General features: G+C 51.7%; 1 protein-coding gene across 1 annotated transcript in view; it reads left to right on the top strand.

The window, feature by feature from the left end:
* LOC115531438 (spermatogenesis-associated protein 20) overlaps window positions 1–13,253 on the top strand; it is an 18,289-nt gene extending 5,036 nt beyond the window's left edge. Inside the window, exons 3-4 of the mRNA XM_030340703.1 lie at window positions 1,023–1,103; window positions 12,038–13,253. Of these exons, the coding sequence (XP_030196563.1) occupies window positions 1,023–1,103; window positions 12,038–12,238 (282 nt within the window). The 3' untranslated portion in view covers window positions 12,239–13,253. The remainder of the gene's footprint in view (window positions 1–1,022; window positions 1,104–12,037) is intronic.
* The last annotated feature ends 13,338 nt before the right edge of the window (window positions 13,254–26,591 follow it).

The following is a 26,591-nucleotide window of genomic DNA, read 5'->3' as shown; positions in this document are numbered from 1 at the left end:
TTACAAAACACAACGACGGCAGTGATCTCAACGTTCCCCTCGGGGCCAATCGCGCCCTTATCCTTCCTCCTTTCTGCCGCGTCGAGGCGCTTACGTGAGCCAGTGTGTGATCAGTCCAGAGAACGGTGCGACGTGGTCCCTAGAGGGGGTGGGGGGGGGGGGGGGGGGGGGGGGGGCAGGAGCCATGAATCTGCCACACTCTAATGAAGCCATTCATTACAGTCTGCTTTTTCTTGAGGACAAAAATCCGGCAGCCATCTTGGCTCGTCCCAACTCCGGAGTCCAGGAGCGTAAAAAAGTCGAAGGACGAGACGGGGACGGATCGCCTTTTAACGATGGTCTCCTAAACAGCAGGCGGCGCTAGTCAGTCATCGATGGTCACGTTTGACAGAAGGGAGACAGGCTGGTGAACAGACGGCGCGGGTCTGCTAGATGGATGTGAGAGCCCTTTCTTTGGTTTCCTTTGGTTGTCTTTTTGTTCTTAGTTTCTGAACAAAGCACCTCTCCCACACTCCCTCACCGTGGAACTTTTCCCCTGTAGATTGGATAATATACAGTGCAGCGGGGGAGGGAGAGAGAGGGGGAGAGGGAGCATCATTAGTCTTCTGTCCATCAGGGGTGACCTGTGGGGGAGGAGTCACCCAAGGCGGGCGGGGTCAGCGAGAAACGAGCTGGGAGCTCTGAGGGCACACCTGCCTCCCTCGTTAACCTCCCCCCCCTCTCCCCCTCCCTCCCTCCCTCCCTCCCTCTTTCTCTCCTCTGTCAATTCTCACTCCTTCCCTACCCCGGCAGAATCCGTCTATTTTTATAGTGTTCTTTCTTTTCTCTGTCCAACTCTCTCTCTCTCACTCTCTCTCACTCTCACTCTCACTCTCACTCTCACTGTCGCTGTCTCCGTGGCCTCTTCTCTCTCACTGTCTCTGTCTCCGAGGCCTCTCCCCCTACTCTCTTGCCCTCGTTTTACAGCGTGTTTCCAGTGCATTATGTATTCATGTGTTGGTTCATGCGTTTCATTGCGTTAGATTGTCATCTGTGGTGAGAGGGATGCCCCAGACACTGCCGGTCTCCTAGCAACCGTCCGCTCCCTCTACTTACCGCACAAGGTAAGTGTTCTCCGTCCTGGCTACGTGTGCGTGCGTGCGTGTGTGTGTGTGTGTGTGTATGTGTGTGAGCGCTGATGATGTGTCATCCTAACTAGCTTGTGAGTCATGACTGCCTGACCCTGAAATAATAAGATCAAGCTGTGACACACACTGCATGGAGTCTCTCTTCCAGCCAGCACTGTCATGGCCGCACGCGCACGCACGCACTCACGCACACACACACACACACACACACACACACACACACACACACACACACACACACACACACACACACACACACACACACACACACACACAGGCAAATTCACAGGCAATTCACAGAGACAAACATGCGCGCACACACACACAGAGACAAACACAGAGACAAACACGCGCGCACACACACACACACACAGAGACAAACACACGCACACACTGAGACCCCTGCACATAAACATGCACCTAAACACGCACGAGCATGCATGCACTAATCAACATATAGACACATACACACAAACAGACACACACTGCAAAGCCTGCGCACACAGACACACACGCCTGGGACAGGGCGGGGGCGGTTGGCTGGTCCCAGTGGGCCTTAAAGGTCATTCCCCTAATCCCGCCATCCTTCACAAAAGTTTCAGTATGCAGTCATAAGTTGAACCTAAAGGCATTTTGACACCTCCAAACATCAGCCCAACTCTGGTGTGTGTGAGTGTGTGTGTGCGCGTGCGCGCGTGCGTGTTTGGGATCCGTGTATGCGTGCTCTGGTGTGTGATTGGGTTTGCGACGTGTGTCATAATGTGCGATGACATAACCTGGCTGGAGTGTGTTTGACAGCTGTCAGTTTGCGTCAGACGTGCGACACAGTGCTGAGGCTGGGGTGTGTGTTCACCCGGCTCAGGGACATGTTTCCCACCAGAGCCTTCCGCTCTGGAGCGCACCGGGAACACCTCATCCAGGAATGACTAGGAAGGTTAGGAAGGACGCCACACACACACGTGGAGCTCGTTAGGGAGTCTGCGTGACACCGCATATTCAATCCTGTGTTGTAATTACCAGGCGGAGATTAAATCATCAGCAACACACACATGTACTGTACGCAGACGCACACAGACACGCACACACCCCTCGCTGTGTGAGAGTGGTCACTGGGTTCAGTGTTAATCGATCCATCGCTACTGAAATTACACCATTGAGTTACAGCAGCAATTTCCCAGTGATAGACACACGCACACACACACACCTATACCCACACCACACACAACATGCACATTTGGTTCCCCAATCTGTCGTTTTCCACACACAGGTCATTTCTCTGACCTGTTGAAATAAAGATGAATCTTCTTTATCATGGCAAAATGTGAGAGAGAGAGAGAGAGAGAGAGAGAGAGAGAGAGAGAGAGAGAGAGAGAGAGAGAGAGAGAGAGAGAGAGAGAGAGAGAGAGAGAGAGAGAGAGAGAGAGAGAGAGAGAGAGAGAGAGAGAGAGAGAGAGAGAGAGAGAGAGAGAGAGAGAGAGAATTGTACAAGTCGGGACTCGGTAGCTGGGGTGACAGATTGATCAGCTCATAAAGACGGATCCTTTTATTCCTCCCTTGTGCTTGATTTTTATTTATTTTTTACAAGCTCATTAAAACGTTGTTGAGCCCTGTTTTTATGTCTACGCTAATTAACAACAGCACACATCGCTGTCATCGCTGATGGCTACAGCGCTACGGCTAACATCAAACTTTGTACATTTATTAATGCATTCAGCTGATTGTATAAAACAACGTAATGAACTACCGAGCTTCCTACTTCAAAACGAGCCGATCCGTGAAAGGTAGACACTAGAAACCTCTACCACTTGACATGATGGTCTCTCTCACCAGTGTGACAGCCGGGGCGCTACTGGGAATTTCTACTGGTGTATGATCCTACTGATGGTTGAGTGGTTCACACTGGTCATGTCTCACAGCTTACTGAGGGTTTTAATTAGGGAGGTTCAGCGAGCAGGCATCGATGTGCATACATGTGTGTGCAGTGTGTGTGTGTGTGTGTGTGTGTGTGCGTGAGTGTGTGTGTGTGCAAGAGGACCTGTGGTTTCTGTTTTCTGTGGGAGAGGGGTTTTCATTGGGGGAACTCAGTGACCAGCGATCGATGTGCATTCATGAGAGGATGCATGAGCGGCCAACACGTGTTTTAGCCAAGAGAAAAACTGTCAACGCGACTATGGTCCTGATGAAGTCATCAGCTCAGTTGTTGCTGTCGGCAACAGGGATGGAGATGCGGTGTGGAGGGGAGGGAGGGGGGTTAGGAGCTCTGCGTCGGGACCGCCCCGGGTACGTAAACTCACCCAGTCGCATAACTATAAACCGAGTCGATCCGGGGGCAATCAACGAGCAGAGCTTCTAAAGAGATGATCACGGTGTAACGACACGAGGGAGTGCACGGACAGAGCTGATGCCAGCGGTCCCAGGGGGAACCCAAGGCGCTTTCTGCTCAACAGATTTCCTCGTAAAAATTGTCAGGGAGGAAATGACTCCCCGTTCCACCGGTAGATCCGCCGCAACGCCCAGAGCGGAGTAAGGATCGGGATTATTTGACTGTGTGTGTGTGTGTGTGTGTGTGTGTGTGTGTGTGTGTGAGGGATATATCCAGCCAATACAAACCCAAAAGACACTGCGCCGTCACAACTGATTGACACATAGTTTGCTTTCAACCCTTTCGTCTCAGAATCCAACAATAACATATTAATAACCGAGAGGTTTATGGTATCTACACAAGGGGAGGGAGAGACGTCTGTTCCGACGGTCTGTGTGTGTCTGTTCTGTGTGTTCAGACGGTCTGTGTGTCTGGTATGCGTGTTCAGACGGTCTGCTGTGTGTCTGTTCTGTGTGTTCAGACAGTGTGTGTGTCTGTTCTGTGTGTTCAGACGGTCTGCCTTGTGTCTGTTCTGTGTGTTCAGACGGTGTGTGTGTCTGTTCTGTGTGTTCAGACGGTGTGTGTGTCTGTTCTGTGTGTTCAGACGGTGTGTGTGTCTGTTCTGTGTGTTCAGACGGTGTGTGTGTCTGTTCTGTGTTCAGAGGCGGTGGGATCACACTCCGGGCCGGTCTCTGCAGCCATTAACATGAGAAGCAGAGCCTCCCGCTTCATTGTGAAATAACGATCCAGCGCCACTCCAGACAGACGCACACACACACACACACACACGCACACGCGCACACATACCACTTGAATGTGAGCTCGAGGCACTGATAAATAATTCAATGTTGTTTTTACTTATCCGTTCTTAATAACTGCTTAACGTCCCATCTGGTGGTGCATCCCGATCCCGTCTGCGGGTCAGTCCACCGTCTACACGGTTCAGCTCGCTGACGTTCCCGTCTTAAAGGGGAACAGCCCCATTACCTCCTCCCCTGCAGCTGCAGGGCATCAGGGCTGTAGGCATCAGGGCATTAGGGCATCAGGACATTAGGGTATCAGGCATCAGGGCATTAGGGAATCAGGCATCAGGGCATAAGGGCATAAGGGCATTAGGGCATAAGGGCATCAGGGCTGTAGGCATCAGGGCATCAGGCATCAGGGCATCAGGGCATTAGGGCATTAGGGCATCAGGGCATCAGGGCTGTAGGGCATCAGGGCATAAGGGCTGTAGGGCATCAGGCATCAGGGTTGTAGGAATCAGGGCTGTAGGCATCAGGGCTGTAGGCATCAGGGCATTAGGCATCAGGGCTGTAGGCATCAGGGCATTAGGCATTAGGGCATCAGGGCTGGCTTCTCTGAGCGTCTGACTTACTCAGTACGAGGAGCCTGCAGCAACCTCTAATAGGATCTCTAGCATCAGGCATCAGGGCATCAGGCATCAGGGCATCAGGGCATCAGGCATCAGGGCATCAGGGCATCAGGCATCAGGGCATCAGGGCATCAGGGCATCAGGCATCAGGGCATCAGGCATCAGGCATCAGGGCATCAGGCATCAGGGCATCAGGGCATTAGGGCATCAGGGCATTAGGGCATCAGGGCATTAGGGCATCAGGGCATCAGGGCATCAGGCATCAGGGCATCAGGCATCAGGCATCAGGGCATCAGGGCATAGGGCATCAGGGCATCAGGGCATCAGGGCATCAGGGCATTAGGGCATCAGGGCATCAGGGCATCAGGGCATAAGGGATGTAGGGCATCAGGCATCAGGGTTGTAGGCATCAGGGCTGTAGGCATCAGGGCTGTAGGCATCAGGGCATCAGGGCATCAGGGCATAGGGCATCAGGGCATCAGGCATTAGGGCATCAGGGCATCAGGGCATCAGGCATCAGGGCATCAGGCATTAGGGCACCAGGCATTAGGGCATTAGGGCATCAGGGCATTAAGGGCATCAGGGCATTAGGGCATAAGGGCATCAGGCATTAGGGCATCAGGGCTGCAGGCATTAGGGCATCAGGCATCAGGCATTAGGGCATCAGGGCTGCAGGCATTAGGGCATCAGGCATCAGGCATTAGGGCATCAGGGCTGCAGGCATCAGGGCATCAGGCATCAGGGCATCAGGCATCAGGCATTAGGGCATTAGGCATCAGGGCATCAGGCATCAGGCATTAGGGCATTAGGGCATCAGGCATTAGGGCATCAGGCATTAGGGCATTAGGGTTAGCAGCAGAGGCTGCTCTCCAACGTCTGTGTCCACTTTGAGCGTAATCTAGGTTGAATGAGTTATACAAAGCCAGAAGCTAGCTCTCACTCTCTCACTCTCTCACTCTCTCGATTTGGCTCACTCACACCTCCGGGGCTGGAAGGTACTCTCCCTGTGTCGCGTTATTGGTTCCAATCGATGGAGGCGGGCTCAGTGTTGTTTTGGTGCTGCGGTCGTGGTTCATGCTTTCCCTAAAATGTCTGTTTTCCCTGCGTTGTAATCAATGGAGCCGTCACCAGCGCACTGGTGGAGGGTTAGGGTCAGGATGGTCTCTGCCTCTGGACTCGCCATGATGAATTGTCTCCAAAAGTTCTTCCATTACAGAACAGTATGGCTTGATTAGGGTTGTTCCAGCTCCCTTGATGGTGAATTTGATCTCTCTCTCTCTCTCTCTCTCTCTCTCTCTCTCTCTCTCTCTCTCTCTCTCTCTCTCTCTCTCTCTCTCTCTCTCTCTCTCTCTCTCTCTCTCTCTCTCTCTCTCTCTCTCTCTCTCTCTCTCTCTCTCTCTCTCTCTCTCTCTCTCTCTCTCTCTCTCTCTCTCTCTCTCTGTGTAGATACTTTCGACAAGTCCTCTCCTTCATTTCCTATCCTCCCTCCTTTACTTGCTTCCTCCTAATCCTCTCTCTCTCTCTTGTTTCTCCTCCGCCTCTCCCTTTGTGTACTCGCTCTCTCTCACCGTTACTCTGTACAAGAATGCAAGCAATCCAATTATTTATTTTTTTCTTATCATTTTTTTATGGGCCCATTAAGACCCAGGAAGAGCAAAACAACAGAACAATGTAACGCATTGCGCTTTCTCTTCCTCTCTCTCTCTCTGTCTGTTTTCTTCTTTCTCTTTCTTTCTCTTTCGGTCTCTGTCGTTCTCTCGCTCTCGCTCTTGCTCTCTTTCGCTCACTCTCCTTCTCTCGTTCGCTCTCTCGCCTTCTCGCTCTCTCTCTGGGTCTCTCTCTAATATATACGGAGGAATGAGTGGAGAGGTTATGAGCAGGGACGTCCAGGGCGAGGCCCGACATTCAGACGTAACATCTGAGATTAAAGTGAAGAGACCGCTGCACAGAATCTCCTCCTGAAGGGGAGGAGACTAACCATCCATCACGCACAAGCAGGGCTAGAGGGCCTCTGCACTGGATCTCTGAGGTTTAAGATGTTTTTCTGTGTGGCATTGGACAGCTCCTGCAACAACACCCTGTTTACACAGTACATAAACAGGAAACTATGGCAAAAGTAAAAATGGAAAACATGAAATAAATACCAGGCAGAATAAATACAGAAGGTTATTTCATGGAACATGACAAAGCTTGTGTCCAAACCGTGGATATACAAAACTAACACACTTGTATTTATGGACGCCTGCAGACCAAGTGGTAGAGGTTTCGTGTGTTCACCTCTCAGCAGAAGAGTGCTGTACACAAGTTTCTTCAAATGCGTGATTGATGACTTCATAGCAAAAAAGACTGGCGCCCGCTCAACCCCATGTCTGTGTATAGCGACGGGTGGTGTTTTAATACCCACCCTGAGCCAGGACATAAACCTCCACCTGCAATGATCGCTTTCCAAATGCATAGAAACCGGTCGTTATTCATCTCATTGTCTCCTAGAGCACAAGACCAAATCGAGATCCATTCCTTTCACTATTTCACCAGCCTCTCCCTCACTCTCTCCCTCGCTCAGATCCGCAGGGTAATACTATCTGCATTGAGTCTGTTAAAAGCCCCGCCGGCAGCACATAATAACGACATAATTAGCATTAGTCTTGCTGCCTGTCACCCAGACGGAGAGCAGGTTGAAAGCGGTGTGACAACAGAGAGGAGCTGGTGTCATATCGGGACGCCGCAGCCGCCCCCCCCCCCCCGGCTCAGAACACCTCCAGCGTCTGACCCCATCACTCAGCGTCGGGACCCGGGACACTCGCTGATTAGGGAGTGCTTAGATGGGAGGAACGCCGTCCTGACGAACGACGTTCCTCAAGAGTCGGGACGATGAATGGAAGTCGGGGCACAGAAGGAGCTGAGCCTCCGAGTACGTCGCTGCCTCCGCGCCCCCCAGGAGGGCGGACTCGTGGATTAGACACAAGACTCGCCCTTAATGCGTCTAGTTATGCAACAAGGCTTCAAACAAGGCGAATCGCCTGCAGAGTTCTACTCGTGATTTGGACACGCTCCGTTGACGAGCGAGTACGATACGATGCGGCAACGTTTTATCTGAGGTTCAGATGAAGTGCGGCCTCTTTGCATGGCTCACCTGGGTCCCAAGAAACGGCATTGGGTGTGGATCCTCAAACCGGGAATCCGACGTGAGGCTTCAGTGCACGCTGAGACTAGTGGAAAGAAAAGAGTTATCGCTAAAGTGACCCTGAACTGGCCACACACCGGCGCCGAAGTGCAGCGGTGCGCATTTCACACGCCTCAATTGCCGCCCCTAGCACGAATAGGAAGCGGCGCACTGCAGCACCGTTGTGATATGTTTTGAACGAAGCATAGAATAGGCTACCATAACGTCATACCAGTTGTTTTATGACTACATATATGGCCCTGATGCCCATGATCCTCTGTTTGTGCTAACAATGATGTCACATTAATTCATAGTTACTTTATGTACTGTCGGGGGCTTTGTTTATGGTTTAGTCAGTTTACAGACTTTACTTACTTTCATTTCTCATTCTTTTTGCATTGTGGAATTGTTCATCGAGTGCATGAACAATCTCCATATGTTCAGGATCTTGTATCAAGCCGGGATGTACCAAACAGCTATGAAAAAGCGCTTCTTGAGGGTCGGCGACGCTAGGGAATAAAACAGTGGCGTGAAGCCTAGTTGGGCAGCGCGTTGGGCTTAAGAGTTATCGGTAAATTGCGGGATGTGGGGACGTTATAACAGAAGTTAATGTGAAAGTGCGGGCCTTTTACAAATGCTCAACCCGGGTCCCGAGTGCAGCCCAGGCGGAGAGCTAATGTAGTTAACAAGCATGATTCTAACACCTGCTAACCATGCTAATGCCTAAGCATGTTCCTCCAGTCCTGAGCAGAGTAATGTATGCACCTGTGTTCCTGCTACTTCAGGAGGCCTGGTTCTGGGACAGGAGGAGTGTGAAAAGAAGCCCTCAGGTTGGACATAGTCCCAGACATAGATGATATACTCAAATTATGTAAATGAATCAAAAGATGTTTCCTAGCAGCTGTGATAGTTGATAGCCCTTTAAGGTCCCCTTTCTGCTTGGATGTCACTCTCACTTCTGCGGTGCCTTCCACTGGCGTCAGGAGTTGGATAGAATAACCATTTGACAGATTAGGTGTGTTGGTGTGTGATCGTCTTTGTGTGCGTTTGTGTGTCGGTGGCCCTGCGGTGACGGTGTAGCCGCCTGGTCGTGTGTGTGTGTGTGTGTGTGTGTGTGTGTGTGTGTGTGTGTGTGTGTGTGTGTGTGTGTGTGTGTGAAATTCAGCCGTGTTGCCGTAGCTCTTCCTCAGGTGTGAGAGCTTCGGAGCTCTGCGTGTTTGTCTGCACACACACAGGTGTGTGTGTGTGCGTGTGTGCGTGCGCTCGTAGCCTCTGCAGATCTTGGCCCCGCTAGCTGTTTGGCTCTCGCTAGCCGTCATCGGTTAGCGAGCCATCCATCTGTTTGCCCGCTTGCTGCATGGAGATTAGAGGGAAGGTAAATGTTTGAGAGTGTGTGTGTGTGTGTGTGTGTGTGTGTGTGTGTGTGTGTGTGTGTGTGTGTGTGTGTGTGTTTGTCAGCACAAGTACGCGGTGTTCTTAAGTGCGTTAGCTTGGCCGCGGTTAGCTCAGCGAGAGCAGCCAGTGGGAGGGAGCTGTCAGGGTAAGGACATTTAACAAGCTGGTAGTGTGTGTCTGTGTGCACGTGTGCGCACACACGCACGTGACTTTGACTCGGGGCTCAATTGTGGAGCAACACACACTGCATCTCGCACAACATTTTTGTTTCACTGCGCAAACCCCCCCCCCCCCCCTCCCCTGGTCCCCCCCAAGGGAGCAGCCCCCCACCCCCCCGTGCTGCTCTGACCCCTGCTGGGAGAGAGACGGGTGTCCCCTGCTCGGGTGCCGTTAACACGGAAGACATACCCGGGTTGTGGCCTTTGATTGGAACGTGGCAGGGAGGGTGTGTGTGTGTGTGTGTGTGTGTGTGTGTGTGTGTGTGTGTGTGTGTGTGTGTGTGTGTGTGTGTGTGTGTGTGTGTGTGTGTGTGTGTGTGTGTGGCTGTCACAGAGTAGGACGGCTGGATCCCAGATTCTTCTTGGGGCAGCAGATGGACTCAGGATGGGCTGTGCTTCAACTTTTACTGTTACTGTCTATACGTGCTGTCACCAAGCCAGCGAGCACGCACACACACACACACACACACACACGCACGCACGCACGTGCACACAAACACCTTCCGAAGAGGAATTGCAGCCGCCCCATCTCCCAAATTTAATTGCATGTTTTCAGGTTCCGATTTATTGGCTGATTTATTGGCTTCGAATTCATGGATTCAAACATGTACACGCACACACACTTTCATACAGCTACAACCAGACACAGCAAACACACGCACACTGTCATACAGTCACACCTGGACACACCACACGCACACTGTCATACAGCCACACCTAGACACAACGCACGCACACTGTCATACAGCCACACCTACACACAACACACGCACACTGTCATACAGTCACACCTGGACACACCACACGCACACTGTCATACAGCCACACCTAGACACAACGCACGCACACTGTCATACAGCCACACCTACACACAACACACGCACACTCTCATACAGCCACACCGAGACACAACACACACACACTGTCATACAGCCACAACAAGACACAATGCCGACACACTATCATACAGCCACGCCTAGACACAACGCACGCACACTGTCATACAGCCACACCTAGACACGGTACAAGCACACATGCATTGTGCACTAATCGCTAATGAACTGGACAGAGGCTCAAGAACTGGTGTATGTATCTGAGCTCCCATTGGTCGCTGGGCCTGCTTTACCTGTTTGTGCTCTATCATGTAAATGACCAAGGGTTTCCCAGCAGCTTTGATCGTTGACAGCACTGTAGGGCTCGGAGCCACCGACCAGGCGACGGATTCAGAGCGGCCTTTGAGCTCCTCTTTCTGCCTGGATGTCACTCTCATTTCTGCGGTGCCTTCCATCTCTTTCCCAGCCCTGTGTGTGTGTGTGTGTGTGTGTGTGTGTGTGTGTGTGTGTGTGTGTGTGTGTGTGTGTGTGTGTGTGTGTGTGTGTGTGTGTGTGTGGTCAGAGCTGCCATGTTTCTCTCCCCCCTCCCCTGATGATTCCCGGGTTAGCCAGAGGGCGCCGCTACGACGAAGAGGGAGGCAGATGGACCTGCAAATAAGACAGGTGGACAGACAGACAGACAGACAGACGCATCCTCCAAGCCTCCGTCTCCCTTGCGGGGGAGAGCAGAGGGGGTAACAGCGGTGGATAATGGGGGAGAGGATGGGGGAGATGATGGGGGGGAGGGCGGGAAGTCTCTGTTTGTTCTCGGAGTCCAGTCTGCTCCTGTCGCAGAGCCAGCCTTTTCATACGGTAAAGCTGATTGGCTGATTGGCAGCCATCCAGACAATCAGCTTCACCGTAAGCCAATCACAGGGCGTATGCCAGGAACAGCCCTTCTACAAGAGAGAGCGGTAGTGAAACAAGGGCCCTTTGTACCGCATCGTAGTGTATCACTGGGTAATCCCCGGGATGGGAGCATCAGAACAAACCTGATCCGCCCATCTCGCGCCGTCGCTATGGCTACATGTCTGTGAGCGACAAGGCCGACAGCCAATGAAATGAGTACTTTCAGTTTCTCAAAGGCCTTGAGTGGCCTCACCTTCGCTGAGCATTTATCCCACGTTCAGGGTATGGGGGGGGGTGAGGGAAGTATCTCCCACAAGGGAGCACCGCCGAGATGTTTCCAGAGCCATGGGAGCTGGACATACGTCTCCCCCCCCGTCTACTGTCTCTGCTTATGGGGGGGGCCTTTGGGGCGGTCAGGTGTTATCCACTCGCTGGCTCCTCGAGACTAGAGGACCCAGACCGTTTGATTGCCCCCATCAGCTCAGTTTGACTGAGTTGGCCAGAACTTTGCTCATCACCCGTCTCTCTCTCTCTCTCTCCTCCCCCTCTCCCCCCTCCCCCCGCTCATCTTTCTCACCCTTCTCTCTCTCTCTCTCTCTCTCTCTCTCTCTCTCTCTCGCTCTCGCTCTCGCTCTCGCTCTCGCTCTCTCTCTCTCTCTCCCCCCCCCCCCCCCCCTAGGTTCTGATGCTGGCGGACGGTGACCCCGAGGGCTTCCTGTCCCAGCGCCTGCCCCTCCTCTCCTCGCTGAAGCCCCGCCCAGACGGCGCCGCCACCGCCCACGTCTGCCAGGACTTCACCTGCGCCCTGCCAATCAGCGACCCCGAGGAGCTGCGCCGCGCGCTGCTAGAGCCCCACCCCCCCGCGCCCCCCGCCCTGTAGAACCCCACCCGACACGGCCGCTTGGCTAGTTAGCACCTTAGCGTCATGCTACCCCCATGGCGAGCTGCATGACCCCCAGGGGGGGGTTACGGGAACCCTCCGTCTCCGCTCCGTTCCAGAGTCTGTCCCTGCTTGAAGCCCCGCCCCCCACGGTGCTATCCCCTCTAGCGGAGCAACAACCAACCGTCTGTCTGGACCACTGGAGTCTCCAGCCCCCCCGAGGGCCCCTGAAGAACCGGCCCCCCGGTCCCTGGGGGCCGTGGTGAGACCCCGGGGCAGCTGCCGTTAACCGACGGGGACCTGACAACCCTAATGAACGGACGTATCTCTGCCCTTACGTCCGGAGCCGTCATAGAGCACACACCGCAGCCGGGACGCAGCCACAATGGTCTGATGGAGTGGTCTGTCTCCCTCCCTGGATGGATGGCTCCTGCTCTGGTTCCAAACCCTCACCATTAGTGTCGCACCTGTCTGACACCTGTCCGTGTGTGTGTGTGTGTGTGTGTGTGTGTGTGTGTGTGTGTGTGTGTGTGTGTGTGTGTGTGTGTGTGTGTGTGTGTGTGTGTGTGTGTGTGTGTGTGTGTGTGTGTGTGTTTCTATGTTGCATGCCTGCGTTCCCGCGTGTGTTCTGTCTCGGCCTAGATGCGTGAGCGAGAGAGCGTGTGTGTGAGAGAGCGGGAGAACGTACGGGTCTATCTTGCATGCCGGCCTGCCTGCATGCGTGTGTTGCGTATGCGTGTGTCGCTGCTGTGCGTGCATGAGGGTGCGTGCTTGCGCACATGTTTGACGCATGAATCAGAATGAGGATAATCCCTCTGCCTGAATACATGCATGTAGATTGGTGAGAAGTGGCGGGTGAAATTCCTCAACTGACGTCGAGCATGTGTGCGCTGTGATGTGTGTGTGTCAGCGAGCGAGCGAGCGTTTGTGCCTGTGAGTACGTGTGTGTCCTCCCTAACAAGCAGCCCATGCACCATCTGCTCCCCCTGGACGCTGCCCCCCCCCCCCCATGTCCCCCCCCCGCCCCCCCGTTCCCGTCTCCGCGGGCCAATGCAGCCCGATGCTCCGAGCTGACCCAGCCAGCAGACTCACATTAAACAGACCCTCACGGTTCATCCTCACACTGTGTTCTGTGTTCTTTCAGAGAAGAGAATGATGATGTTTTTGCAGCATTGTCAGGCACTGCCCATCAGTAGAATAGAGTATAGGAATATAATGGAATGGTAATAGTAATAATTTAGCTCTTATGTGTCCAGCCTGGTTTGAACGTTTGACGTTCACACCGTTCATCACGTTAAACAGACGTACTCATGCTTTCTGTTTGACTGCAGCGGTTCATCGTTTAAAAAGAACAATGTACTTCCGAGCGGAACGACGGGAAGACCGATGTTCCCGTACCATCTATAGCGGTGATGTCGGAATATCCGGCTATTAAAGAGACGAATTCTGACGAATGATATCGCTTACACAATAGCGGCTTTTATACGATACCTTTGGGCTTCAGCCAGCGATAAAAGTGACTGAGGTCACAAGATGAACGTGTCGTCACCTGACCTGTAGCAGTGCTTTAGTTAAAGGTTAAAACAGGCGGTGGTGCTGCAGTACCGACCTCATCCACTGGGCCTCCCGCGAGGTTCTCCGCCGCGGAGCCTCGCCTGCCGTGGGTTTCTGCAAGGCGGCCCTTTTCTTTTCCCCTCGTCTCGTCCAAACCTCTCGCTCTCTCTTGATTATGTTTTTTTTTTTCCTGCTGTCTGCGTTCCTGCTCATCTGGATCGGGGAACCCCCCCCCCCACACACACACACACACGCACACCACACACACACACACACACACACACACACACACACACACACTCTCCCTCCCTACCTCCCCCAGCGGTGTTATAAATACATCACATGAGGGAGAGGCTGCTCTGCTGTCTGTTCTCCTCCCTCCCTCCCTCCCTCCCTCCCTCCCTCCCTCCCTCCCTGTGTGCGTGTGCGTGTGCGTGTGTGTGTGTGAAAACACGTGTGCTCTTGAGTCAAAAAGCCCGAACATATGGGCTGTGTGTGTGCGGCAGTGTGCGTGCATGTCTGTGAAAGAAGGCAAACAAAGCAGAACATGAAGTCCTTGAGTCCTGTGAGAGTGTGTCCCACACACGGCGTGGGTGATATGGGGGGCAGGGCCTGGTTGCAGGGTGTTAACAGGGAGTACCCGGGCCCCAGTGGTCCCTCTGGCCGGAGACCCCGTACGCCTTCACGTCTAGACGGCCCTGCGATGGAGCGACACGAGAGGCGGCCGCAGGCTGCTCTGCCAAAGTTTTAATCTGCGTCTAATCTTTTCACTCTCACACCATGCTGTCTTTACAGACACGCTCTCTCCTCTCTCCTCTCCTCTCTCCTCTCCTCTCCTCCTCTCTATCTCGTCTGGCTTGCTTCAGGGCTGTGAACATTCTTCATTTTCGCCCTTTTTTCTTTCCACCTTCGTCATTTTCTATTCCAGCAGTCCTTCACGCATAATCCAACACACACGCACACGCGCACGCACACACACACACACACACACACACACACATACCTGAATACGTCCTCAACACAAGACCTAATCAGTTATTTTTTGTGGGGTCTACTTGACACTGCACATTCAATTAGATTTTTTTTGTAATTACCATCCAAGCGGAAATCATCGCACACACACACACACACACACACACACACACACACACCTTGTTTCATGACAATGAGCCGCATCGGGTCCCTTGTTGGCGCACGGAGCTGATCGCTGAAAGGTCTGCGTCGGCTGACTGGTGATTGGTGCGGAGATGATGAGTGCTGACCCCGGCTCGCCTGTTGCCCTGGTAATTATGGAACCCTGATCTACACGCCAGGCCCGGCGAACATCATCCTTCACTCGAAGCGTGTCCATATGTTAGCGTGCGTGCGCCGCTACATCTGCGGCGCACCAATGTCTCACTAGCGTTGCACGGTGGAGTAGAAATCGTGTGTGTGAATAAGTGAGAAAAGGTCTGTGTGTGTGAGAGAAACCGTCTGGATGTGTGCGTGTGTGTGAGATAGGGCCCAATTGTGTTTTTCTGTGTATGAGTGACAAATCGTGTGTGTCTGTGTGTGTGTGTGTGTGTCATCCTGACGATGTGTTAATGAGACCAAGGGGACGTGTGGGGCTCACGCAACGCTGAGAAGTACACAGAAATTATCCGTTCTCTTTAAACTTTATGGGCTACAGAAACACACGAAGTGAGAGCAACAGCCCCTCAATATCCCTGGGTTGAACTTTCTGAATCGACATCATCTGACTTTTCTCATCTGTTCGTTGCTAACTCAGTTTTACGTCCCAGATTAGCATTACAGTCATTGGTTTCTTAATGTTTTTCTTCTTTGTGTCAGGAAAGTTTTAAATGTTCTCAGTAGAACGCAGCTCAGAGCACGCCCCAGTCCACACACACACACTCCACACACACCCCTGTGCATCAGCCGTGTTGGATGGCAGGTGTCCCTGTGTTTGCTCAGGCCAGGTAATCAATATGTCTGGGGTTATTTGTGTGTGTGTGTGTGTGTGTGTGTGTGTGTGTGTGTGTGTGTGTGTGTGTGTGTGTGCGCGCCACCACCACTACCATGAGCCTGATAAGCCACAAAACTCCCAGAGAGGTATAATCAATACTTCCCCTCCTCACCCCGTCCAGTTCCAAGCTCTGACGGTGACTAGAATGTGCAAACACACACTCACATGCACACACACACACTGCAGCTCTCTGCCAATTAGCTTGCTCTCTTATCTACCTTGCTTGCGTATACGAAATGTTGAGGTTCCATATTAATTATGGTTTCTATGAATCAGTGTTGGTTTCATAACGCACTTTATTCTTAAAAATCATCCGCTTTGATTTAGACATTAATGATTTGCTATTAAATTGTGCTGAAACATAGAATCTGAGCCTTGATGCTCGAGAGCGAGATCTGTTGACCTTTCCCCCAGCTTCTGTCCTGCTTCCAGGACTCGTGGGCGGGCTGCAAGAGCAGATGAGATTTCATTCATCTCTCCTCCGGTTTTCTTAAGTACGCCAGTGGCTATGAAGTGAATTCATGGCATCAAGGTTTGGCTCAGATTCCCCGACCTCAGAATTTCCCCAATACTGGAAGGTTTCTTTTCTCTCTCGCTCTCGCTCTCTCTCGCTCTCGCTCTCTCTCTCTGGGGGGGTTGGGGGAAAGCTCTTGCACCGACATTTCTGCTCAACCTGCTATGCGGTGGTTCTTGCTGAAGGCCTTGTCTTCGTGTCTGTGTCTCGCTCAACAGTTGGTTAGCAAAGTGGAACCGTCACGCTGGACCTTCTCCTACATAAGAAAGTCCTCCTCGTATACGTGTTTTGAAAACATTGCGGTCTGCTACATCAACTCCAAACTTTCGACCAAGGATGCCATTTTTTTTTTTCGAACTGTAAATCCCGAACCATGACGATGAGGGGCCGAGTCCGGAGTCGTTCGGTTCCAGACCGCCGTTTGTTTTTACACAACTGATCGCGGAATTCCCGGAAGCTTCTGGATTCAAAGTGGAACCACGACGGCTGCTCTGTGACTCGGGTTTATCTGAGATTTTCAGTGATGCTTCCGTCACATCGATGTGCATCACTCTCCATCTGTTTATTACTTTTATTTATTACTATTCAGCAAACATAATCTAAGTAGCAGAAATGAACACATTGATCGCAAGCAGATGATATGGATTGATCGTTAAAGGGCCCCTCTTTTACCACCAGGTGTGAGTGGGAGGAGCCATTACAAGCCGTTTTCTGCCCTGCGACTTGATGACATCACAAGTGGGAGTGTCCACCTAGATGTACCTAGATCAGTCTACCGGCATACCCAGTGTTCTGTAATATCTGGTAGGCTTATCTTTCCATCAACAGCTGTATGGATATCCCACTTGTGATGTCACTAAGTCCACTAGGTTCATGGGGGTAGCATGTTGCTAAGGTGCTAACAAATCACAGTCAATCACACACTGTGGTAAAATAGGGGCCCTTTAATAAGCAGGTCGATTTTAGTCCCCATGCTCGATGTAATCCTATAAGGTAGGTTGAGGTGGACATATGGGTTTGAACCCAGAAGCTTAGTCTGGGAGTCAAACATCCTAACCACTAGACTACCCTGCCTCCATGTGTTGTGTGTCGATAGTATTCCTTATCTGCATTGGAAACGATCAAATGAATGTAAATCTGTGAATTCAAGGATCACATTATTGCACATTATCCATCTTTCACCCAAACGTCTGGCCATCTTCTCCTTCTTCTACCCTAGAAGATCTGAGGCTCTTTCACAACGCCCTAGGGAGGAGGAGGAGGAGGAGGAAGAGGAGGAGGAGGAGGAGGAGGAGGTAGGGAGGTGATGGATCAGAGTGGGTGCCTTGGTCGGTGTGTGAGAGAGGGAGAGTGGGGTAAAGATGGATCTCTGCATCCATATTCATCGGTCGTTCCAGGGAGAAGGTCAGGGGGGGAGGGGAGGGGAACAGCTTGGGTAAACCAACACAGCCCAGGTCTTCATAGCCGACCTAGCTCTCAAACGTCTCCTGACCCCGTTTCCTCCAACACACTCCGGTTTCCTCCCCCTCGGTTTCGTTTACTTACTCACCGTCTTCCCTTTAGCTAACGCGTGGGATGAGCCATGGATCACACCGCGCCCACCCGGTGTCCAGAAGTCCAAAGATCAGCCCGGTGCCGTCCAGGACACCCCCTGGGCCAGCGGGCACCGTAGCCGTGAGCTACGTCCTCAGGTGGAGCCGCGACGGAGGAGGGAGGTAACACGCAGCCATCCCGTCACAGAGTCCCAGGACGCACAACATCCAAGCCTCGCGCCTCAAACATCGACATTTACATTCAGGGCTTTTATCCAAAGCGGCTTACAATAAGTACATTTGTCCGAAGAAAATAAACAACCATATATCACCTTCGGTACCTACCTAGGGGTACCTAGGGTTTGTTTTAGGTTAGAACACCTAGGCCAAGACATCAAGTGTCTCCACCGCCATTTTCCCGTTGGTAGCCGCTATAGCTGACTTTTGCTGCTAGCCCACTCCACCAGAGAATTACTGTTTGCCCCAGTGTATCCAGGGGTAGGGGGAGTGTCAGGGATGGTTTGTAGGAAGCGGTCAAGTTCTGCCTTGAACTGGATCAGGGTTGGGATTGACTTAACATTTTTGGGACGTACAGTAAGGATGTTCATAGATCCAAGCACTAATAAACACTAGGTTAACCCTTTTCCCATAGACAACAAAGACAAGAAGGATAAGATGGTACACGATACTAAGTACTATTTTTAAGTGGCAGAACATGGGGGTTCCTCAAGGCTTATTAGGGAGCTTCAGTAGCAGGAACCAGATCCATGCATCGGTCGCACTCTGGCCCTGATGTGGTCGACTGCAGCGGCTTTAGAAAGTCATCCCTCCACAGACTTCATAGTGGAGTCATGGATTAAGGTATACTAGGAGAGCGTTCTGAATAACAATAACCATCCATATGGACAAGATTAGGCGGGAAAGCAACTGTTTACTGTACTTGATCTGCACAGTGCCAAGAGAGTTAAGAAATGCGAGCTGTGCTCCAAACCATATTGCAGATTCAATGAGGGGTGGAAAATGCTTTGGATTTTCAGATGATCTGCACATGATCTGAGTTAATGTTGAACGCAGGTCTTCACTCTATATCTCGTTTATCGATTTAATGTGCAGAAAGGCCTGGAATCTCCCTTTTCTGACGGCTCCATCTGTAACATTAGACCTTTGCTCCTGGTTATGTTATTGATTATTGATGGACCTCATTAAGGCCGTGCCCTCTACCGTGTATTACTATCGTTTATTCCAAACATGATATTGATTAGTTGTTGACCCCGGATTATCATCGCCTATCCGCTGTTGACCCAACGACCAAATGTTTTTTGCAGAGTAAAATTGTGTGTACACACAATCGATGTGTTTAATTTATTGATGTTTTCTTGTATATACTGACATTCGTTGCGGCTATCGCATACGTATTTCATGTATTCATTTGATAAACCAACAAACTCACCTCAGCCATTCATCATCGGACCGAGCCGTTTCCGGTTGTGTGTTTGCCCCGTGGGGGGTAACTAGAGCAGCCCATGCCAAGGGGGGGGACCAGAGTACTAGTCCATCATGTTAACCTAGTAAGATGAAGGGTAATAGGATGGTGATGTTGCCCTACCCTTTCACTCGGTACGCCTCCACTGTAGTCTCCAAGTGACTCTGGGCTGTCATATTCTGAGATGTCATGCTCGTCTCGTTCTTACAGAGTGAGAGCTGCTTCACCCACCACACATCGGTTTATCTTCAGCCTTGGCCATAGCTACGAGGTCACGAGCTCTGGACCTCGGTATCATTTCTCCAACTTTTTCCTTTTTTTTTAATCATAATTTTTTTTAAGATACCTAATCTGCGCTATATAACTGTATAATCAGGAGTAGAATACATTAACATATAGCTAATGAGTATGTGTGTGGTGTATAGCTTGGGTTGTGTTTGAGGTGTCTTGAAGGAATTTTGCTCATCCAGAATAGCAGTAAATAAGCTCAACTAAAATAAATGAATGTGGACCTCACTCATGTCTAAACCCTGAGGACGCCCTCAGCTCAGGTGAACAGCAGGAGGGCCGGGGGGGTGGCTGTCCCGTTGGTGGAGGGTTGCCATGGTTATGGATCAGGTTGGCCTTAGCTGGGATCAATGTGGGTCAATCAACCCTGACTGGCAAACGGGGCGGAGGCCGCAGCTGTAACAGAGGCAGTCGCACACAAGAGCACGCACAACCTGGTTAAACCCCAACCCCCCCCCCCCCCACACACACACACACGCACACGCATGCACACACATGTACCCTCGATGTCCGAGTCCTTGACATTTCCTCGACATTTGTTGACATTTTGCGGACACGTGTAAACCGGACGATCAACGCCGTGGTCCAGCTGTACGGAGGGGGGGGGTGGGGCTGTGATGACCAAATGCCAGCCATCTGTCACTGTAAAGTTATGGAATGGGGGGGGGGGGGGGGTCCGGATACCAGGACGAAAGGCACCCAAATAGAGAGAAAATGGATATATGTGTGTGTTTGTCATCACAGGCCCCAGGCCAGTCGGACACACGCACACGCACACGCACGCACGCACGCACACACACACACACACACACACTGTGTGCGAGTGCAGGGAGCGGTAAGCGGTTAGAGCAGGGGGGGGTCGTGGCCGACATCATTCCCCCCGGACGCACGCGAGGCCCCCGAAGAGTTTTCTTTTTTTTTTTTTACTTTTAACTGCTGAGGTCATTTGAATTACGAAGACTCTAATGTAGCGTAGCTTCGCACGCTAGTGCTACGCGGAGCCGCTGCCCCCCCCCCTCTCCGTGCAGAACGATCACTTTCAGAGCATTCCTTTCAGAGAGGAACGTTCTCCTTCGTCATGTCAGTGAAATTGCATCCAGCCACTCCGGGGCTGATGGGAGCGATATTAACAGATTCTGAACGTCGGAAGCTGAGCCGCGCGGTTATTGTTAGCATGTGTTAGTCCACGAGTCGGGAATCGGTGGATCTGATTGGTGAGCTGATATCAATAGATCCCGCCCCCCAGAGCTCCGCTGTTCTCCTCATCAGGGGAGATCCGACGGCAGATAGGAGAGATGACGTAACACCAGGAGAGATTCAAACAGAGTGATAAAGACTCTTATTTATCTCGGTATAGTTTAGGAGGAGATCGGGTAGTGGGGGGGGGGGGGGGGGGGGGGGGGGGGGGGGGGGGGGAGAGATAATTCCTAAGACACGCAGAAACCTTTCCTAATAAAATAAATAACTCTTTGGAAGGCTTTTTGTGCTTGAGCTAAATTCACTGGTGTAGCAATCTAAGTTTTAACCAAAATGGCATGACCCACTGGTCCAGGAACAGGTGCTGTCCCCCTCCCTTTTATCCTTTATTCTCTGGGTGCGGAGACGCAGACGACAGATCTAGGTTAAAGTAAAGTAAAAGTGCTTTCTTGGTATCGGCTGCTGAGCCATTTTTATTTTGTAAATAGCACAGCCCGGGGTTATCGGCCTACGACTAATTACTGGGATCAGCTCGGAACATCAGCAGGGATAATAGCACTTCGTTTTTAGACTCGAGTTATTTTAAGCCATTACATCGTTGTTTTCGTCTTATCTTTAACGACGGCAAGAGATTAACACTTTCACACGTTCACACGGCCGTTGCGCCGGTGGTCACATGGTCCACAGAACGCCGTGGATGGAGGGAAGTTAAATTCCTGCCTGGTTGAACGTCTGAACTCCAAACAGCACCGCGACCGCAGAGAACATGAGGGAAAGCTGCGCTCCATTCTTCATCTGGAGCTTTCTCGGGAGCCTTGGAATACTTGCGTGGCTCCTCGCTATTGTGGCCGTAACTCTCTCCAGACTTGTCGGGGGGGAGAAGTGAGGGGCAGCCAGACGGCAGACGGCCCTCCTCTCTCTCTCTCTCTCTCTCTCTCTCTCTCTCTCTCTCTCTCTCTCTCTCTCTCTCTCTCTCTCTCTCTCTCTCTCTCCCTCGCTGCTTCATACTCTCGTTCACTGTCTCTCGCTCTATCTCGTTATTTTTTCTCTCCTTTATTCGCTCTTTGGCACCTTCTTTGTGTTTCTTTATACTGTTCTATGTGCCTCACACGGACACACAAACAAACACACAAACATACACATACTGATACACCCAGGCACTCATATACTCACACAGGTAGACGGACACTCTTATAGAAATACTGTGTGTGTGCGTGCGTGTGTGTTCAATGCATTGGCAGCATGGGCCTTAGGGGCCTGATTGGCTGTGTGCTTCGCTGGTGCCACATCTGCTTTGCCCCTGCTCTGTCTTTGCCACACCCAGTCACCCCCCCACTCAGCCCTCATTGCCCCCCCCCCCCCCCAGCCCGCTGCATCCTCACAGGTCCTCCCAACCTCTGATCTCCATCCAGATATTCTCTCTCTCTCTCTCTCTCTCTCTCTCTCTCTCTCTCTCTCTCTCTCTCTCTCTCTCTCTCTCTCTCTCTCTCTCTCTCTCTCTCTCTCTCTCTCTCTCTCTCTCTCTCTCTCTCTCTCTCTCATATGACTGTCGGCTTATGTGTCTCTCTCTCTCTCTCTCTCTCTCTCTCTCTCTCTCTCTCTCTCTCTCTCTCTCTCTCTCTCTCTCTCTCTCTCTCTCTCTCATATGACTGTCGGCTTATGTGTCTCTCTCTCTCTCTCTCTCTCTCTCTCTCTCTCTCTCTCTCTCTCTCTCTCTCTCTCTCTCTCTCTCTCTATAGGTAATATACCGGCCTGATTTCGCACCCCAATTTACCCTCCTAGTCCTTACACATATTGGGGGTTTCATTTTCAGGTAAATGTGATTCGACGGCTTGCGGTTCCATGGGCGGGATTTGGGTAAAGGTGATGATATTGATCGTTGTCCCCTCTTTTTCTACAGTGATGCGTGTTCAGCATCAGCATGGATGGGCGGGGGGGGGGGCGAATCCACCGCCGGTTGATCGCCGTCCTGGGAGCGAATAACACTCAGACTCTTCATGGTATTGATTATGAATGACAGTAAATAAAGGAACAGGTACAAAGGTCAAGTTTGGACGCAGAATAACAAATATGATGTTAATACTCTCGCTTGCTCTCTCTCACTCTCGATCTTGCACTCGCTCCCGCTTGCTGTCTCTCGCTCCCTCACTCGTTCTTGCTTGCTCTCTCTCTTGCTCTCTCTCTCTCTCTCTCTCTCTCTCTCTCGCCCGCTCGCTCGCTCGCTCGCTTGCTCTCGCTCTCTCTCTTGCTTGCTCTCTCTCTTGCACTCTATCTCAGTCAATCCTTCAGTTTTCCATCACTGATATATTTCAAAACACCCCCAAGTGCGTCACTGATGGAAATATCGACCCGTGCTTCCAGCGTCTCGTTTCAGCTGGGGGGGGGGGGGGGGGGGGCGGCAGGGGGCGATGCCGGGGTCTGTGGAGAGCGGTGGAGGGGGGGGGGGGATAGGACGAGTCGCGTAACCTTAAACAAATACGAAGGCTCCGCTACCAGCCTCTTAATCCATACGGATATGGCGGGTCTTCTGTCTGAGGCGGAAACGCTGGCGTGTGCTGCCAGCGGGGGCCGGGACCTGGGGAGAGATCAGGGGACGAGGAGCCCCTGGCTGTCTACTAACCCCCCCTCCCTCCTCCTCCTCTGCTGGGGGAGGGAGGGAGGCTGGGGCCCCAAGCCCAGGTGGTGAGGGGGTGCAGGGGACGGGCCCCCACGGGGAAAGTGGCAAAGGGGAGCATGTGACATGGTGCGATTGGAGTGTGTGTGTGTGTGTGTGACATGCCAGTAGACAAACATATTGTCAGGTGCAATTGGCGGGTAGCAGGTGGAGAGGATCAATTAACGGTTTCTTGGGGGTCAAGGTTTCTGGGCAACAACAAAAATATAACTGCCCCCCCCCCCCTCCCCAGCCCCCGAATACACACAAACACACAACATCGGTTCCAGCCTGTGTCCGACGCCTTCGCATTAGGTGGGGTCCAGTACCGGAGTCCCTAAGTGGCCCCCCACCAAAGACCCAGACTCCTCTGGCCCCAAATAGACTAGGACAGTTTTTGGTGCCAGTGGTTTTGAAAGTTTGATATCGGAATGAGATAGAGATAGACGACCGAAGAGGGGAGCAGGACACAGCTGTTCACTTATGAATGAGTCAACTTTGTTGGATCTTCCAGTACTAAGCTCTTATGATCCACTTCTCCTTCAGAAGGAATGTCTTTGCTAGCCAGACCTCATCTCAATCTACATTGAGAAGAGGTCTGGGAACCACACATTAATTTTCTCGTGTTTGAGGCGTGGTTTACGATTGCCCGGAGCCGTTTATTGGGCGCTACGAATGTCTATCATATGAGTCTGTACGTAGCTCATAGCCAATCGTATCAATTATACCAGATGACGTATTTAGAACGACAGAAATTCGATGAGGAAGAAGACGATTGGTGTGTTGCATAGACATCGTCATCGTCTTGCCGTCCCGCCCCGTTCTGTGATTGGTTCCCTATCTCAGGCGAAAATCGGATCCATGGAATCCAGGCTGCCTAGCAGCGCAAAATGAAATTGCGTGCAAGGCAGCATGGGTATACCCAGGCTAAGTCTTTGCCGTCCTGTTTAGATAAATGATGTGTATGTGTGCGGATATGTTTTCATAAATTTTGTATTGCTTTTAAATGTTTGACACTTACACTTACAGTGTTACAGTATGAGTTGAAGTTTTCACTTAATACAACGAAACAATGATGTCATGACAGTGCATAAGTTAACATGTGCATCAGAAATGTAGGTGTGTATCTTTTGGGGATGCATGACGAATTATAGGCACGTAGTTTGAAGGGGAGGCCTGTCTCGTCCATCATCGCAGGGTAACCCTGTTTTAATCCCTGGAAAGGCCCCTAATGTGCAGAGTAACCCTATAGACTTCCTTTGAGAGGCCCCTAATGTAACTGGAGGGTTTCCCTAACATGTAGGGCAACTCGTGCCTGGGAATGCTCCTTAGGTCCGGAGCCACCCTGCATAATCCCTGGAAAATCCCCTCGTGAGTGGGGAAACCCTTTCCCCGAACCTGCAGGGTAACCCTGGATCACCCTAAGGGCGTGATCAATGTACAAGGGAGTGATCGATGCCCACGCACACAGACCCAGGCCGCCCGCTGTGCAAACGGCAGCCGACGCTGTGGCCCAGACGGACCAACAGAACTGGTGTCGCCACGCGGCGTTAGCACTGATTAAGGACGGCATCAACGCGCCGTTCGTTCCCTGTTCCACGTGGTAACCTCATTACTGGACCGTAGCGCAGCCCCGTCTGCTCCCTCGTGAGCCCCTTTAAGTAAATAGAGCACGGCGAATCTGTACCTTCCAGGGAGAAGTGAGACGATGACGGAATCATCACACTTATCTTTCTATTGACCCGGGTCTGTTTTCCAATTACACTTTATTGGTCCATTAGGGCGATGTTTGGGCGACAGGCGCACTCACATCATATCACGCTCTCATTATGCAGCAAGTGGTGCGGCACGTTGTAATTTACATATCAATGAATGTAAATGATGCACTCTGAATGAGCGGTTCATGTTCAAGCACAGCCGTCACGCACGCACAAATTAACGCACGCACACAAACAAATACACACACAAAAACACACAGGCACACTCACACGGGCCCACACTTACTCCCTGAGCATGTTAGTTCCAAATATACTTACTGCACAGTACTTTTTTACAATCCTTCAAACCTTAATCGTCTTTGTGCGAGTTCCATGCGTTGCTGCGACACACTGCAGGGTTTCACTTTAAGGTATGAATGAATCTCCATGTAAAGCGTTGTCTCTGACTGGCATGGGGGCTCCAGATCTGGGTGGATGGGGGGCTCCTCCACCCAAGGGGACACCATCCTGTCCCTGGTTGACTTGAGGATAAGGAAGCCCCCCCCCCCCCCCTCCCTTCTACAAGCAGGAGGTAGGAGATCTCTCCAAGCAGGAGCCAGGGCTGACACAGTGCTGGAGGAGACTCAGACGGCGAGATGAAAGAGAGGGAGGGACAGAGAGAGGGAAGCACCAAGGGCCCTTCCCCTTCTGATGCTTCACTTCTCTCCGTCTGTCCGTCTGTCTCTCTCTCGCTCTCACTCTTTCTCTCCCTCTCTTTTGTTCTCGCTCTCTCTCTCACTCTTTATCTCCCGCTCTCTTTTGTTCTCTCTCTCTCTCCCTCACTCTCTCTCTTTATCTCCCTCTCCATCCGTCTCTCTCTCCCATTCTGTCTCTCTCTCTCTCTCCCTCTATCTCTCACTCTTTGTCTTCCTCTCTCTCCCTTTCTTTGTCTTGCTCTCTCACTCTCTCTCCCTCTGTCTCATTGTCGCCCTCTCGTTTATTCTCTCTCCCTCTCTCTCTCTCGCTCTTTGTCTCTCTCTCACTCTATGTTCCTGTCTCTCTCTCTCTCTCTCTCTCTCTCTCTCTCTCTCTCTCTCTCTCTCTCTCTCTCTCTCTCTCTCTCTCTCTCTCTCTCTCGTTCTCTCTCCCCTACCCTCTTGACTTTTTTGTTTTCTTTTTACTTCTGTCTCTCTCTATTTTTGTTCAGTTGCAATAACAACTTGTCGTTGCACAATTTATGCGAGCACACGCACGCTAAAAGTTGTTTTAATTAGGCTTGAAGAACGGGTAGATAGAGTATGTTTTCAAGAAAGGGGGGGGGTGTTCAAAAGCAGAAACACGTATGTGGATCTCCCGCCTCCGCTGCGAGCCGTCGCTCATCACCCCGTCGCCGTGCTCTGTTCGTCTGCCGCTCATCACCCCGTCGCCGT

Source organism: Gadus morhua, chromosome 18, assembly GCF_902167405.1.
Source record: "Gadus morhua chromosome 18, gadMor3.0, whole genome shotgun sequence".
NCBI lineage: Eukaryota > Metazoa > Chordata > Actinopteri > Gadiformes > Gadidae > Gadus > Gadus morhua.
The sequence above is the reverse complement of the archived record's forward strand: the minus strand, read 5'-3'. Positions and strand labels throughout refer to the sequence as shown.